This window comes from Lutra lutra, chromosome 7 (assembly GCF_902655055.1).
Source record: "Lutra lutra chromosome 7, mLutLut1.2, whole genome shotgun sequence".
NCBI lineage: Eukaryota > Metazoa > Chordata > Mammalia > Carnivora > Mustelidae > Lutra > Lutra lutra.
Window position 1 is genome coordinate 71,283,461 of NC_062284.1, and position 16,791 is coordinate 71,300,251.

At 44.5% G+C, this 16,791-nt stretch overlaps 1 protein-coding gene across 3 annotated transcripts in view; it reads right to left on the reverse strand.

Annotated features, from left to right (window-relative positions):
• ONECUT1 (one cut homeobox 1) overlaps positions 1–16,791 on the reverse strand; it is a 44,235-nt gene that overhangs the window by 11,012 nt on the left and 16,432 nt on the right. For 2 of the 3 annotated variants that reach the window (XM_047738329.1, XM_047738326.1), the window contains one exon: positions 10,843–11,773. The exons of the other annotated variant lie outside the window; for it this stretch is intronic. In XM_047738329.1, the coding sequence (XP_047594285.1) occupies positions 11,766–11,773 (8 nt within the window). In that variant the 3' untranslated portion in view covers positions 10,843–11,765. Of the gene's footprint in view, positions 1–10,842; positions 11,774–16,791 lie in introns of those variants that run through there. 3 annotated transcript variants of the gene reach the window in all.

Sequence of the window (16,791 nt, forward strand, 5' to 3'; positions counted from 1 at the left end):
CCACCCCAAATTAGACAATGACAGTTGGGGGTGGAATATGGGGACCAAATTCAAGAGCTCCTTAGAAGATAGAATCAGGAGGACTTAATGACAACTTGGCTGAGAGGGTAGAATTCTGAACAAGTCCCAGGTTTCTGATTGGAAGGTGGTAATGAGGCCATCAGGGAATGCAGATGGAGAAAAGAATTTTATGAGGGCAGTAATCACTTCTATGTGGGAGAAATTGCATTTGAAGTGCTTGTTGGACATTCTGTTAAAGATCTCCAATAGGGGGGCGCCTGGGTGGCTCAGTGGGTTAAGCCGCTGCCTTTGGCTCAGGTCATGATCTCGGAGTCCTGGGATCGAGTCCCGCATCGGGCTCTCTGCTCAGCAGGGAGCCTGCTTCCTCCTGTCTCTCTGCCTGCCTCTCTGCCTGCTTGTGATCTCTGTCTGTCAAATAAATAAATAAAATCTTAAAAAAAAAAAAAAAGATCTCCAATAGGTGGTTGTCCAGCAGACAGCACGATATATGGGCCCTGGAGCTCTTGAGTTAGGGGGAAGGGAAGTCTGGGCTAGGACTATAGACTGGGAAGTCATTAGAGCTCTAGATGGTAAATTACACAATATACTTATGGAAATGTAAGTAATTGAGCATCAGGTGCAGACTGAACTTATTTATTATTCAAAAGACAGAGCTAAGGGAAATCACCAAGAGATATCTGTTTTCCACCTAACCAGGCTGTATATTGGAATCACTTCAGTCTGGTCCTTGGCATTTAGCAGGACTGAGTGGGCTACAGCTACTTCCAAACCAGCATTTCCCAAATGGTGTCAGAGGAATGATACTGTCTCCAATGGGTTCCTGGAAAAGATGGTTTGCAGGTCAAGTACTTTTGGCAAAACCTACTATATACATAGCTTCTTCTTCAAAATTCACAATATGTGTTAGCACATATAATTATGTTTCCCAAATATTATTTAGCCCTAGAACTGTGTTTAGCAGGAGCTTTCTATTAATGTCTCATGAAATAATGAGTAATATTAATATTAATATTAATATTAGTAATTGGGGAAATGCAGTTTGGAAGTTTTTGCCCCGAGATCTCAACAGATGTTCTTACACATGTCACAACATCAGAGCCTGGGAATTGAGATTCTCCAGCAGCAGGGAGCCTGGCTGACTCACTTCGTATCTCTAGGGCATCCTAGCATAGTGCCTGGCTATAAGGGGAGCTCATTACCTGGTGGTGACTATAGAGAGGTGGGTGTGACTCAGTACCTGGGGTCTATCTGGAGGCAGCTCTGTGCAGACGTTGGAGTTGCTGAGGAAGAATGCAGAGCTATCAGTAGGATGAAGAGTAGATTAGAGCTTGTTGAAGGTCACTGGGTGACCATAACAAAGAGGTTAGGAGGAACAACCCACAGCTTACACAGAATGACAGTGGTTAGAACTGTCAAGAGAATATGAACGAGAGCAATGCTTTGGAATTTCCATGGGATACATTTCAGGGTTGAGATTACCCATTAGAAGGCAGGGGACCACCCACCGGAGGTCATGAGAGCCCACGTAGTGTGCAAGGTGGAAAGCAGGAGTAGGGCAGTGGAGTGAGGCATCACAGGAGGTACCACTGCTCATGGAACAACACTGCCTGTGTTTTATGTCAAAGTTATACATTCTGTTTAGGTGTACAGTTACCATTACAAATAGAGGAAAATTTATCATACAATGAGAAAATAGGAAAGAGGATTTTTATTGCTTGTGAAAGGTAGGGTTGAAAAAGATGACGACCTGTCATGAGTCACCTTTATGAAGGTAGGCCAGAGATATATTTGCAATGGCAGAGTGTAGTGGGTGGTCTCGGACACGATACTTTGATCTTCTTCTCTGTGGGCAAGGTCACCCACAGTGAGTGCTAAGCAAGAGGTAGAAATAGGCATGGGAGATGGTAAAAGGCAGCTAGGACTTTGTGTACCAAAAGAATAAAGATTGTAAAGAATTATTATTTATTTTAAGAGGAAGCACATGAGGAGATGGGTAAAGGACAAAGGCTTTCATTTTAGGCATGCCTGGGACCCGTGCTTTGCACGTAGCTGGCAAGACTGAGCCAACTGTATTTCCAGAAATATGAATTCTGCAGGATATTGAAAGGTATTGCATGAACAATGAGTTTTGAAGTCAGTTTGGGAAATGCTGAGTTAATTAATGATGAAACTGCAGGACTTCTCAGAGCCTTTAATATGTTAAGGTGCTCTGATACTAACACAGTCTCCCAAATTTAATATACTAATGTGTACTGATACTTATGGGGTCTCCCAAACTTCTTTGATTAAGGGGCTCTCTTCAGGGAATTTCTCTCAGGAATGGCGTTGCTTAGAATAGTATTTCTCAAAATGTGGTTGGCAGACCCATGCTGGTCTGTGAACTGTTAACTGACCTGCAGTAAGATCAGTACAGAAAATTGTGAATAAGCAATTAGAAATGTTTATGGCAGTGTGATACTGCTGTAATAATCAAGTGTGTGATTATTGTTCTAATAATACATTTTTTACTGCATTATCAAAACTATTGTTCTAGGGGTGCCTGGTGGCTCAGTCAGTTAAGCCTCTGACTCTTGGTTTTGGCTCTGGTCATGATCTTGGGGTCATGAGTTCCTGTTGAGATCAAGCCCCCCTTGGGCTCCGCACTCAGTGTGGAATCTGCTTGTCCCTCTCCTTCTGCTCCTTGCCCCACTTGTGTTCTTTCTCTAAAATAAGTAAATAAATAAAATCTTTTTTTTTTCTAAATTTTTAAAAAAGATTTTATTTATTTATTTGACAGAGAAAGAGAGAGAGAGAGAGAGAGGGAACACAAGCAGGGGGAGTAGGAGTGGGAGAAGCAGTCTCCCCACTAAGCAGAGAGCCTGATACAGGAGTCAGTCCCAGGATGCTAGGATCATGATTTGAGCCGAAGGCAGACGCTTAAGGACTGAGCCACCCAGGTGCCTAATAAAAAATAAAATCTTTAAAAAAAACCCTACTCTTCCAGGACAGATGAAAATTAGAAACAAACAGCTAGTCCTTTTGTACCTAGGGTTTAAGAAACTCCTAGAACATACTTTATAAAACATGGCATACAGTAACATCCAAGAATCAGCTGTCAGCCAAGGATTCCTTCATCAGCTTGTACCCATTTTCCTGATTTAATGACACAAAGGACTTTACAACATCTAAAATGCTGATAGAGTTAGGCAAAAGTCTGCCAAGACTTGGTCTAGGAACATGTGGGTACAGACATATTGGCCTGGGGGACATTTATAAAGCCAGATAGATTGATAAGACAAACTTTATAGATGAACCTGGGCTAAGGACACAGCTCAAGTCCCAGCTCTGTGGCCCCTGAGAGATGTGTGATCTTGGGCAAGTCCCCCACTTTATTTGAGCCTTAGTTCATCCAGCCGCAAAATAGAGGACAATGGCCTTCTTTCATCACAGGATTATAATAAGCATTAAGAAGATAATATCTGGGGGCTCCTGGGTGGCTCAATTGGTTAAGCGTCTGCCTTCAGCTCAGGTCATGATCCCAGAGTCCTGGGATTGAGCCCCATGTCGGTCTCCCTGCTCACTGGGGAGTCTGCTTCTCCCTCTGCCCACTGTGTTCTCTCTCTCATATCTCTGTGTCTCTCTCTCTCTAAAATAAATAAAATCTTAAAAAAAAGAAAAATAAAAAGAAGAAGATCATATATATTGAAGTGATTATTAAAACTATAAGCCCTTAAGGGAATATTCCAGATGTTGGCAAATTAATTTTTTTACTCCTTCCCCCCTTCTTTGATCACAGTGCAAATATAGACACTGGATTCGAAGAGTAGGCTGGAATAACCTTTGCTCTGACTCTAGCCTGTGGCATGAACTTGGACACATCGTTTGACCTTTCTTTCTGCCTTCTTTAAATGAGCAGACTGTGTTTCAAGGCCCCTATGGATGCAAAAGTCCTGTGAGTCAATGAATAACACACAGTTGCAGTGTCCCTCCTGGTTTCCAAAGTCTATGATCACCTCAAAAAACTTCCAACATACATAACCTTACTCTCATTTAGAATATATAGCCTTGATGTTGACTTTCTTTTTTTTTTTGGCATTTTTTAAGGATCTTATTTCTTTATTTGAGACAGAGAGATCAGAGAGAGAGAGAGGCAGAGGAGAAGCAGACTCCCTGCCGAGCCAAGAGCCTGATGTGGGACTCGATCCCAGGACACCAGGATCATGACCTGAGCTGAAGGCAGACGCTTAACCAGTTGAGCCACCCAAGTGCCTCCATGTTGGCTTCCCTTTTCTCCCACATTATGGCATCTCAAAACGGGTAATGGCTCTGCAGGAATATCAGCCAGCGCCGCCAATAATCCTGATCCCGATCACCATCTGAATGAAGGTGATACACATAAAATTACATTCCTCATAGTTGCTTCAGCTTCTAAAGTTCAAGAGCTCTGGAGATTAAAGCGTTTACAACAACCAGTACTGCAGACGCTGAGAACAGTTAAGCATTTGCCCACCTAGGATTCTGAGCCATTAAACAATTGTAGTTTATATTTTTACTGAGTTGCTACTTTTTCATTACAATTGTAGGGAGATTTATTTAACTTGCTTCCTGACTTTCTGGATCATTTGTCCTAGAGTTGGCTGCTTCACATAAAATGGAAATGTGGAGGAGAGTAAGGCTGTCTTCTTGGGGGCAGTGAAGCTGGGTATGTTTCACTGTGTGCTTGCTGAGAGTACACCATGGGTCTGGGAGACTCAGAGTGTACTCGATATTCCCAGTCTATGAGTGAGGAAGGCTTTATAAAAAGCACTGCACTGGTCATCAGAAGTTTTGGGTTATGGTTCCTACTCTGTCATTGATTAGTTGAATGACTGGGTTAAATCCCTTAACTAAGCCATACCCAGGTTCTTTTAGTGTATATGTATAATGAAGAAACTGGACTAAATAGCTTATAGTCCCTTCAAGGTGTAGCCATATGACTTGATGTGCATAAATAGATTTCCACATCATTCCAGGAAGTGGCAGGCAGTACAGACCCTGTTCAGGACTACTGGTTTCTACGTCATTCATGGGCACCTGGACAAGTGTGAAGGTTGGACTATTTACTTTATGGAACAGCTGGGCAATCCTTCCAGGACACACCCCATCTTTTAAAAAATTTATTTATTTAAAGATTTTATTTATCTATTTGACAGACAGAGATCACAAGTAGGCAGGCAGAGAGAGAGGGGAAGCAGGCTCCCTGTTGAGCAGAGAGCTCGATTCGGGGCTCGATCCCAGGACCTGGGATCATGAACTGAGCCGAAGGCAGAGGCTTTAACCCACTGAGCCACGCAGGGGCCCCCAGGACATGCCCATCTTTTGTCAGATTGTCCAAAGACCACTACTACCCCCATCTCACTCCTAGGGGATGGTTGGGGGGGGGGAATTAGAGAGAGAAGATCTTTGGGGCAGGGCACCTTTCAATGAAGTAGGAAGGGGAAAAATACCTGTGTGTACAGTAGACCATATTATTAGGTAGGAACAGAAAACTGGACTCCATAAATTGTTATTCTTAGACATAATTTGTAAAGATCTTTTAGAAAATTCTAGCTTAACTTCCTTGCCCTAAGAAGGACTATGGAGACTATGTGATTTTTTTTTGGGGGGGGGGGACTAGAGGATGCATATGTAGACAAGTGAAAATCAGGGAAACGGGCTCACTTCTAGGCAGCCATACTATCTGATAGAATAAGACAGTTTTGGGGCCAAATGAAGGGTAAAACTTGTGTGTGTCACTCGAGAGGCATTACTGAATCCAGCAACTGCTCTGTGAAAACCACATTTAATGGGCTGAAGGAAATTTAGGGACATATCCTGTGGGGTGGGCAAGTCTGGGCCTTGATGTCTGGAGGGAGAACCCCAGAGAGGCAGGGTAAAATGACTGAGGGATTCAGGGAAGAACCAGACCTGGGCGATTCAAATCAGATTCATCTGGTGGTATGAACATAATGGATTGAGAGAGGACTGTATGCCTACAGCTTCCCCCTTCACAGGTGGCTTGTGCCCTGTGAGTCCCCATGCTACAGTCAAGTATTTTCTCCCTCTAAACAACTGCCTGAGTGTCTGCCTCAACATGATTTCAGGGGAGATGGTTCAGAAAGAAGTAAAGGGGAAAGCTGAGATTTCCAGAGTGCCATGAAACTGTGGCATTTTAAATAGGGCCAGCTAGAGACCAAGTGTCTTCACCCTACAGGCCAGTCCTGGTGGGACACCTGGGTGGCTCAGTCAGTTAAATGTCTGCCTTTGGCTCAGGTCATGATCTCAGGGTTGTGGGATCAAGCTCTATCTCGGGCTCCCTGCTCAGCGAGGAGCCTGCTTCTCTGTCCCTCTGCCCCTCCTCCTGCTCGTTCTCTTTTCAAATAAATAAAATCTTGGGTGGGGGGGAAAGGCCAATGCTGGTGCTGAAGTCTTCTTGAGTTGGTAAGCCGGTGATGTCCCACGTCATTCAGGGAAGGTCCAGCCTGGATTGGGAGGAAGAGAGTCCAGGCAGCTGCTAAGGCTCTCAGGTCCTCTACTGCTCCAATGCCTTCAAGGTCAGGTGGGGTGCACTGGTAACATAAAGGCACACCCTAAAATCCTACCCAGATTCCTGATGGGCTTGCCAGAGAGATCCCTGCACACTCTGCTCAGGGTAGCTCGCTTCAGGAGTAGGGAAGAAAGGATAAAAGGCAGCTGGGCCAGAATAGGTAAATCCACAGGGACAGAGAACAGGTTGGTGGTTACCTATGACTGAGTGGGCAGTGGGAGGAAATGCCAGTGACTTCTCATGGGTATATGCTTTTGGGATGAGGTGATGAAACGGTTCTAAAATTGGTTGTGGTGCTAGTTGCACAGCCCTGTGAGTCTACTAAAACCACTGAATGATACACTTTAAATGGGGGAATTGTATAGGAGGTAAATTATATCTTAATAAAATTGTTTACTGAAGAAGTCGCTGGGCACGCCCTGTGATCGCTCAGTCTGCCACTGAGAAGAAATCCTCTTCTAAACTGTGCCAAGGAAAAGCAGGGGTCGGCTGGTCATGTCTACTGAGCCCCCAAAGACCCTCTCTTGACAGCTGAAGCGTCTTTTCTTTTCTTTCTTTTTTTCTTAAAAAAAGATTTTATTTATTTGAGAGAGAGCATAGGAGGGAGGAGCAGAGGGAGAGGGAGAAGCAGACTCCCCACTGAGCAGGGAGCTCCATCACAAGACCCTAGATCATGACCTTAGCCAAAGGCAGATACTTAACTGACGGAGCCACCCAGGGGCCCCAAAGCTGTCTTTCGAAACAAACTCTATGTGGAGGAGCGAGAATGCAAATAAAACACATTTCAGTAAAAAAGAGAGTGGTTGAGAGAGACGTAAAAAGCAAGACCGTGGCGGTGACCATGGCAGGCTCTGGAGCCCGTTCCACAGGCCAACACCCGCACTGTGGGGGTCAGACAGCTAGTGAGTGTGTTACAACAGTTTACGGATTCTAGCTGGGACTCTGGGAGTGCTGGGTCCATGTCACCTGCTTTGCCTCGTGTCATTCTGCTACACTGTGGTTTATCGGCCAGGCCCCCAGTTGTTTCTGGAAGGAGGCAGTTGCTGAGTGGCAGCTTTAGAGGGCCCAGCAGAACACACAATGTACCATTTGAACAGCAACTCCAGTGAGTTCCCCGTGATACGGTCAAGGGCAGCCTCTGCATGGGGAGTGTACCCCTGCACAGATTGTCTGGAAACCTCGAAGCCCAGCAGAGGGAGGTGGAGCGAGTACGACCTGCTGGCCACAAGCTAGCTTCGTGCACTTCTGTGAGTTTGTGGGTAGCCAGAGCCCCCGTGGAGACTCTCCTGGGCATGCATGGGGCAGGCCTGCTAGAAACCTGCCAACAAACATTCCCAGCCAGAAATGATCCCTACAACTCACCCCTGTATCTTGCTCTACAGCGCTTAAAGCATCCCCCCTGAACCTTCCTATGGGATCTCCACAAAACTCAGGTGAGGTAGAAATGGGTATGCCTTCTTTCTCTGTAGATGAAGAAACGATGTCAGAGAGGTTAGGGGACTTGCCTATGGGTATACAGCTGATTGGGTGGGGACCTCCAACCCACTGTGCCTGGAGGCAGATGTCAGCAAAGTGGACACACGTTCACGAAAACTTCCTCAAAATGGTTAAATGGGCAGGAGCAGTGGGGGGAAGGGAGCCCAGGGAACCTTCAGCCACAGTGAGCAGGACAGGAACAAGGGCCAGTGGGCAGCAGGCTTTTTGTCAGCCATGATTCTCTGTGGCTGAAAGGGTTACAAGAGACTGTCTAGGAGAGTGGGCACATGGAAATTGAACCGGAGAGAGTTCGGGCAGTGTGGGGACAGCACACACCCCCACTGGGCTGGGAGAGGGAAGCTAGTTCCAGTAGGGATACCAAGGAGCAGGAGATAGCTATCTCATGGGGATGTGTGCTTAGAGAGGAAGCTACACAAAACTGAGCTGATCAAGTGGCAAAAGAAAGACAGGAGCAGCTAAAGCTGGGAGAGTGTGCTCCATCAAATTCTCGTGGGAAAAGTCACCCAAACCCTTCACCACCCTGCCTTTGTGGGTTTGTTCAATAGAGCCGTCCAGGACGGAGACCTGCCTTCCCATGCATCTGCTGCCTGGACTCCTTCTGGAGTCAGCATATAAAATATTGCCATCAACCTCTCTTCTCTAATGCCTGTACGAGAAGGAGCTCAACAGTCTATAGCCCAAGAGGTAAGGCTGTCGGACTTTATGATCCAGAGGGCAGAGGCTGCCTGTGCTTGGGAGGGCTGGAACAGGAGCGGTTGAAACGTGTAGCTGCTTCCCCTATGCTATGCTCCATATGCCTATCACCTTACAGAGCCTCTCAACAAGTATGGGAGCTAGATATGACTGTTACCTCTAGTTTGCAGATGGGCAGCCTGAGGTTCCAAGGTCCAGGACCTGGCCCAGTGTCACCCTGACAGTAAATGGTGGACCTGGGATGATACCCTGGGGAAGACCTGCTGATGGTTCTGGAGGAGATGACAAGGGTGGCCCAGGTATTCCTTGGGCACAAAGCAGAGGGACACCAGAGAATCCTACCAGATTTTATTCTCTGTGACCCTAGACTGTCTTAGTTCTTCTCCCCACAAACTTTGTCTTCTCTCATTTGTTCTGTGTTCCTTCTCATACAGGCTGAACTTGGGCTAGAATGGTGAGCTGAGAATCCTCGTTGAATGAATACATTTTCCTATCTCTAGGATACTTGCATTGTCCTCTCGCTGGCCATTCGCACTCATGCACACACATTTTCCTGAGCACAAGCTCAAGCTTTTTGAGGCTCATGGGAAGAAACACCCACTACCGGAACCACCCTTCCATGAAGCTCTTTCTCTACACTGCAGCTTCAAAGGAACCAGTGGGAAGAGACGCCACTGCCTTGCACCTGCTTGTTCACTTAGTAACAAAAGGTAATGTGGCTCTTTTCTGAAAGCCTGGCACAGAAATTCTGATTTTTAAATTGCTAAATTTCTCTTAATGCCTGATCCTTTGGAGTTTTATCATATCAGTATCCCTCATCTTAAAGAGCCCCTCAATAATTTAGACCCCAGTAACTGGAAGTGTGATATTGATTTTGATGTTGCTTCATCAAAAAATCAAAACAGGGGTGCCTGGGTGGCTCAGTGGGTTAAGCCTCTGCCTTCGGCTCAGATCATGATCTCAGGGTCCTGGGATCGAGCCCTGCATCGGGCTCTCTGCTCAGTGGGGAGCCTGCTTCCCTTCCTCTCTCTCTCTGCCTGCCTCTCTGCCTACTTGTGATCTCTGTCAAATAAATAAATAAAATCTTTAAAAAAAAATAAAAACAAATGGTAGACCTGATGAATTACATGCTTTTGATGTGTTATTACCTCATTTGGGCCTACTGTGTATTGCAAGTCTTAGTTTGTTGATCCTATTTCTTGAATTAGTAGCCATGTATAATACTTTATAATATTTGTAGCAATTGAAAATTATAAAATAGAATTCCTTTATTTTATTTTTTAAAAGGTTTTATTTATTTATTTGACACAGAGAGAGAGAGAACACAAGGAGGCCAAGAGGCAGGCAGAGAGAGTTGGGGGTAAGCAGCCTGATGTGGGCCTTGATCCCAGGACCCTGAGATCATGACCTGAGCCAAAGGCAGAGGCTTAACCCACTGAGCCATCCAGGCGCCCAAAATAGAATTCCTTTAAAAATAACGTACAATTTTGACTTTTCACAAAGTTATCAGATATTTTCCATAATTAATTTCAAATTTCAAATTAGTGGTTTTCCTTATTTGCATTTCTGGACGGTTGTCCATAGAGTCGAACTGTAAATGCTATTCTCCCAATGGCATGTATAATCAGTCTCACAATGGCCTCTCAAGAGCCTGAAACGAAAGCTGCTGGTGGCTATTCTAGGACCTTGACACTGACTGCAACTGCTTTTCCCATCTTACTACCTACTACTGCCTGCCACCACCCCTGCTGAGCCACACTGCTCAGAAGTCAGTCCTAGATCCACCATGAATTTCACACCTATATTTCTTTCGCTCAAGTTGTTCCCTCACCCAGAATGTCCTTCCTTGTCTTTCTTTTCTTTTTTTTTTTTAATATTTCCTTATTTATTTATTTGACAGAGAGAGAGAGAGCACAAAGTAAGCAGATTGGCAGGCAGAGAGAGAGGGAGAAGCAGGCTCCCCACCGAGCAAGCAGGGACTCCACTGCAGAACTTGATTCCAGAACCCTGGGATCATGACCTAAGCCAAAGGCAGCCGCTTAACCAACTGAGCCACCCAGGCGCCTCTGTCTTTCTTTTCTATACAAATTTTTCCCCGTGTGCTCAAAGCCCAGCTCAAATATCTCATTTTCTGGTAAGCCTTCTCTACCCCCTCTCCCATCCAAACAGAACTGCTGTCTCCTATGATCCGACCACCTCCCCACCATATCCCCAGACAATTATTTACCTACTCCTCTCTCTCACTAGACCAAGAGTTCTGTAACAGTAGGCTGTGGACTATTTCTTTGGCATATTCAGCATCCTTGTTGGAAAAATAATTTGGATGTGGCCCCACAGAAAATGGATACACCCAAGACACAAGACTAAACTTTGAGTGTGTACAGAGAATGAAATTCCACGAGATTTCTTTAATCCTTTTCACGGGATAACTGTTTTGAAGCAGTTAAATGGTACTGTGGGGAATATTTCTGAATTGAAACTGTGAAGTCAGTGAAAGGGGGGGTGCTGAGCCCCTGGTAAAGGAAACTGGTGCAGCCACGACCCCTATGGTTGAGATGGAAGGGGGTTTGGGGTTTGGGGAGGAGGCTGAAGTAACAGAGTGGAAAAGAAGATGCAGAGGGGCTGAATTGGGGCAGGACACTGAAACAAGCTGGAGGCAGGGCAGTCAGCCTCACCAGATGAAGCACCTAGGTGGGGTCGCTGGGTTTCAGAGGACAGAAAGATGCTGTGTTTGTCCTTGCTAAGTCTGGGTGTTGACTGGTCCATACACGCTCAGTCAAATACAGGGATGCTGTCAAATCAAGGGACACAAATCAAGGCTGGGTGAGAACAGAAAGGAACAGATTAAAGGCTGTGAGCTTTTCAGCACAGATGACACCTCCTCCATCTTGAGGGTACTGGTAACCATCCAATGCAGAGGAGGGCGGGGGAGGGGCAGATGTGGAGCTGCAGGCCACCCACCCCCTCTGGCAAGTGATGGTCCTTCACACTCGCCCACTCTGCCTCCTGATTATCCTCCTGGCACCAGGAAGAGAAAATAGAACTGGGGTGTTTATTTTCTTTTACTTTACACCTCCATACCCATGCTGTGACAGAAAAATCCCTATTAGTTTGCATTGGACCAGCTTCATGGCTGTTAGGGTTAGAATACGTTTCAAGCACCACTTTACCTAGGAATAGCCTGTTCTGTGTATACACACATACACATATCATAAACCCATGTTGCAAATTTCTGGCTATGCTTCTCAAACTTCAGCTTTAGAATCACTTCCAGAGCTTGTAAAAACACAGATTCCTGGGCTCCACCTCAGAGTTTCTGAATCAGTAGGACTTCTAACAGGTTCCCAAGTGATGCTGGGGCACAGGTATGGGGGAAGAATTGCAAATGAACCTTACCTAAAAATTTTTATAACAGGTTTATTTTATGGGTATGGGTGAAGCAATTTTGAAATTATTTTAGATATAAGATTGAATAAATGAGTAAGTATGGGTGGTGAAGAAAGAAAGAGAGAGAGAGATGTTACGGATGCCAGGATTCTTATTGTAGAGGAAAGGGGATACAAATACCACAATAAAGTTAGACAAATGAACGAGTAGTGGGAGCAGCAGAGGGAGAAGCAGGCTCCCTGCTGAGCAAGGAGCCCGATGCGGGACTGGATCCCAGGACCCTGGGATCATGACCAGAGCCGAAGGCAGACGCTTAACCAACTGAGCCACCCAGGCGCCCAGCAATAAAGTATTTTTATTAAGGTATGCACCTTTCATAGACATAATGGTATTCCACACTTAATAGTGTAGTATAAACATAACTTTTATATGCACTGAAACCAAATAATTCATTTGACTCCCTTTATTGCTATATTTGTCTTATTGTAGTGGTCTGGATCTGAACCCACAATACCTCCAAGGTATGCCTGTACAAATATGGAATAGGAGAAGGCAAGAAAAAATTCAGTGGGTATAGTTTGCAACTGGATACAGAGATATTCGTGTGAACTCATGATTTAAAAAATATGTGCACAAGCATGTTTATGTATATATTATGTATGTATGAATATATATGTATATTTGTATGTATGTGTATAAATAAGCACACATATATTTCCTGGATTTTTCTGGGGGATCCCAAAACAAAGTCACCGTGGCAGCTACCCCTAGTGCCCAGGACTTCTTGGTCTCTAACAACATTCCCCACCATAATACATCAGGGCTCATTAAAGTGGCAGATTCAAAAGTTGGACAGAGCAGGTAACAGATGAGCTTGGTACATCGTATTATAACACCAGAAAGTTTAAAAAAAAAAAAAAAAGAATGTCCCAAGAACACAGGAGCCAGATTAAAGGGTCCCCCACTGGTCAAATCTGGGATAATTTGAGCACTGAAGGTGAGTACAGTAATGAATTATAAAGCATTGGGGGAAAAAAAGTAATGTCTGAGTTTATACTGATAATAAGTAGAAGAATCAATGAAAGGGAAGGGAGCTCTTGCCAATGAAGAAAGCTGAGAGCTGTCTGCTAAACCTGGCAGGACTGCTGGAGATGAAGACTCATTTTGAAACCATTGTGATAAAGACTAGATCAGGTAAGAATCAGTAGATTCTTAATCTAAATCCATGGGGAATTTTGAAAAGAAATAGTGTTTTGCAGCACCTTAAAGTATCTCCCCACAAACTGCTTATTAGTTGTAAGAAAGGGAAAAAAAAATACCAACCACAACCAGATTATACAGTGGAGAAACTTGGCAACAGCTTGACTGGGTGATCGAAATGAACTCACCAGTCAAGGGAGGGACAGACAGACATTGGGCCTCTAGATGTAAACCTTGAGAAGGACACACCTCACCCATGCAGCTTTCTGGGTAAGAAAGCATCACCTCAATCCTTTCACGAGGAAACATCCATCAAACACAAAATGAGAGAGGCGCCTGGGTGGCTCAGTGGGTTAAAGCCTCTGCCTCCAGCTCGGGTCATGATCCCAGGGTCCTGGGATCGAGCCCCCCATCGGGCTCTCTGCTCAGCAGGGAGGCTGCTTCTTCCTCTCTCTCTGCCTGCCTCTCTGCCTACTTGAGATCTCTCTCTGTCAAATAAATAAATAAAATCTAAACAAAACAAAACAAAACACAAAATGAGAAATATCTTTTTTTTAAAAAGTGGGGATTGGGGATATGTGGGTGGTTTTTGGTTAAGCATCTGCCTTTGGGTCAAGTCATATCCCAGGGTCCTTGGGATGGAGCCCCGAATCAGGCTCCCTGCTCAGCGGGAAGCCTGCTTCTCTCCCTTTGCCTGCTGATCCCCCCACTTGTGCGCGCTCGCTCTCTCTGGCAAATAAATAAAAATTTTTAAAAGTGGGGATCTGATTCACAGACCTGTACCCCTGGGGCTAATAATACATTATATGTTAATAAAAAAATAAACAGTGGGGATCATATGCTGCCAACATGTCGGTATTATAAAAGATAAAGAAAGGCTGTGGAATTGTTTCAGATCAAAGAAGAAAGGAGATATGACAGCTCACCTCAGGACTAGATCCTGTCTTGGAGGAGAATAATGCTATATAGGACATTACTGGGTAAACTAATGAAAGTGAACTCTAGTTGCATAAGGGAATAGCCTTACTCCTGGAAATACAAAAAGGGACCAGATGGATGTAGCTTACCCTCAAATGGTCCATGAAAAAAATTTCTCTATGTGTATGTATATGAGAAAGAGACAGAGCAAGCATGAACACTTGACCATGTGTGCATGTATGATAAAGCAAATGGGGTAAAATGCTAACAGCTGGTCAACCAGTCCAGTTAACAATTGGGAAAATGGTATACGGATGTTCTTTGGACTATTTTTAAAAAAAAACTTGAAATAGTTTCCAAAAAAATTTTTTTTAAATCAAGCTTTTGGATAATATTTAATGACACTGTCGGGCACCTGGGTGGCTCACTGGGTTAAGCCTCTGCCTTTGGCTCAGGTCTTGATCTCAGGGTCCTGGGAGCAAGCCCCGCATCGGGCTCTCTGCTCAGAAGGGAGTACCTTCCCTTCCTCTCTCTCTGCCTGCCTCTCTGCCTATTTGTGATCTCTCTCTCTGTCAAATAAGTAAATAATAAAGTTAAAAAAAAATTTAATGACACTGTCAATTGTAAATTCTCTGTGAGCTCAATTTTGTGAAAAATAAAAATTTCATGTATCTCTATCTTTGTACTTTTATTTATTTATTTAAAAGATTTTATTTATTTGGTGTGTCCACGAGAGAGAGAGGGAGAGAGAGAGAATGCACAAGCAGGAGGAGGGGCAGAAGGAGAGGGGGAAGCAGACTCCCTGCTGAGCAGGGAGCCCAACGCAGGGCTCTATCCCAGGACCCTGGGATCACGACCCAAGTGGAAGGCAGACGCTTAACTGACTGAACCACCCAGACACTCCCCTATTTTGTTTTTTTTTTCTTTAAACGTCTTTATTTTAGAGAGGGATAGTGTGTGTGTGTGTGTGTGTGTGCGCGCACGTGCGCGTGAGCAGCTGGGACAGGGAGGGAAAAGGGTGAGAGAAACTCAAGCAGGCTCCACCCTGAGTGCACAGTCCCACCTGGGGCTTGATCTTAAGATCCTGAGATCAGGACCTGAGCTGAAACCAAGAGTTAGGTGCTTAACCAACTGTATCACCAGGTGCCCCTATCTTTGTACTTTTATTTATTTTTTTAAAAAGATTTTTATTTATTTATTTGACAGACACAGATCACAGGTAGGCAGAGGGGCAGGAAGAGAGAGAGGAAGGGAAGCAGGCTCCCTGCTGAGCAGAGAGCCCGATGTAGGGCTGGATCCCAGGACTCTGGGATCATGACCTGAGCCGAAGGCAGAGGCTTAACCCACTGAGCCACCCAGGTTCCCCTCTTTGTACTTTTAAAAAGCTAGAAGGAGGGGCGCCTGGGTGGCTCAGTGGGTTGGGCCGCTGCCTTCGGCTCAGGTCATGATCTCAGGGTCCTGGGATCGAGCCCCGCATCGGGCTCTCTGCTCAGCGGGGAGTCTGCTTCCCTCTCTCTCTCTGCCTGCCTCTCTGCCTACTTGTGATCTCTCTCTGTCAAATAAATAAAATAAAATCTTTAAAAAAAAAAAAAAAAAAAAAAGCTAGAAGGAAACAAGCCAGAAAATCACAGGTACCATCTCTGGTTTATGGAGTGGATAATTTGAGTTTGTTGTATTGTTTATAATGTTTCATATTTTCCAAAGCTTCTACATCTAGCATGTATTACTTTAATAAGAGAAAAATTATTTTTAAAGTAGTAAAACAAATAATCAGTCATGTTTTTTGTATAATGTTTCTGACTACTGTGTCATTCATTAGAGCAGAGGGAACTGTCTTTGTCCTTCTTTGTCCATCTCTTCTGTCCTGCAAATCACAAATATCTTGTCTATTCATATCTGCTAAATGAATGTATGCTGGTCATGAGCTATTTGGGAGGAAGAGGGATGACAGAATTATCAGGGATTTTTATTATCTCCATTATTCTTTTATGTATTTTCAAATGTTCTACCATAAATTTAATAATATGGGATTTTTAATTTAAAAGTTATAAATTAGTAGTATGTATCATCCCATTGAGGAAAGATTAAAAGGATATTCACAAAAAGGGGGAGTTATCTCTGAGTGGGGATTTTATAGGTAATTCTTGTCATCTTTTTCCTTGATTAACATTAATAGTTTATTTTTTAAAAGATTTTATTTTTTATTTGACAGAGAGGGAGAGAGAGAGCACAAACAGGGGGAGTGGCAGGCAGAGTGAGAAGCAGGCTTCCCACTGAGCAGAGAGCCCAACTCAGGGCTCAATCCCAGGACCCTGGGATCACAACCTGAGCTGAAGGCAGATGCTTAACCGACTCAGCCACCCAGGTGCTCAAACATTAATACTTTACAAAGGAGTTTTTTTTTTTTTTTTTTTTTTTTGAGATAACTGGAATAAAAAGCATAAGATACAGAGTGCCTGGGTGGCTCAGTCGTGTCTGTCTTCAGCTCAAGTCATGATCCCAGGGTCCTGGGATTGAACGGCATCAGGCTC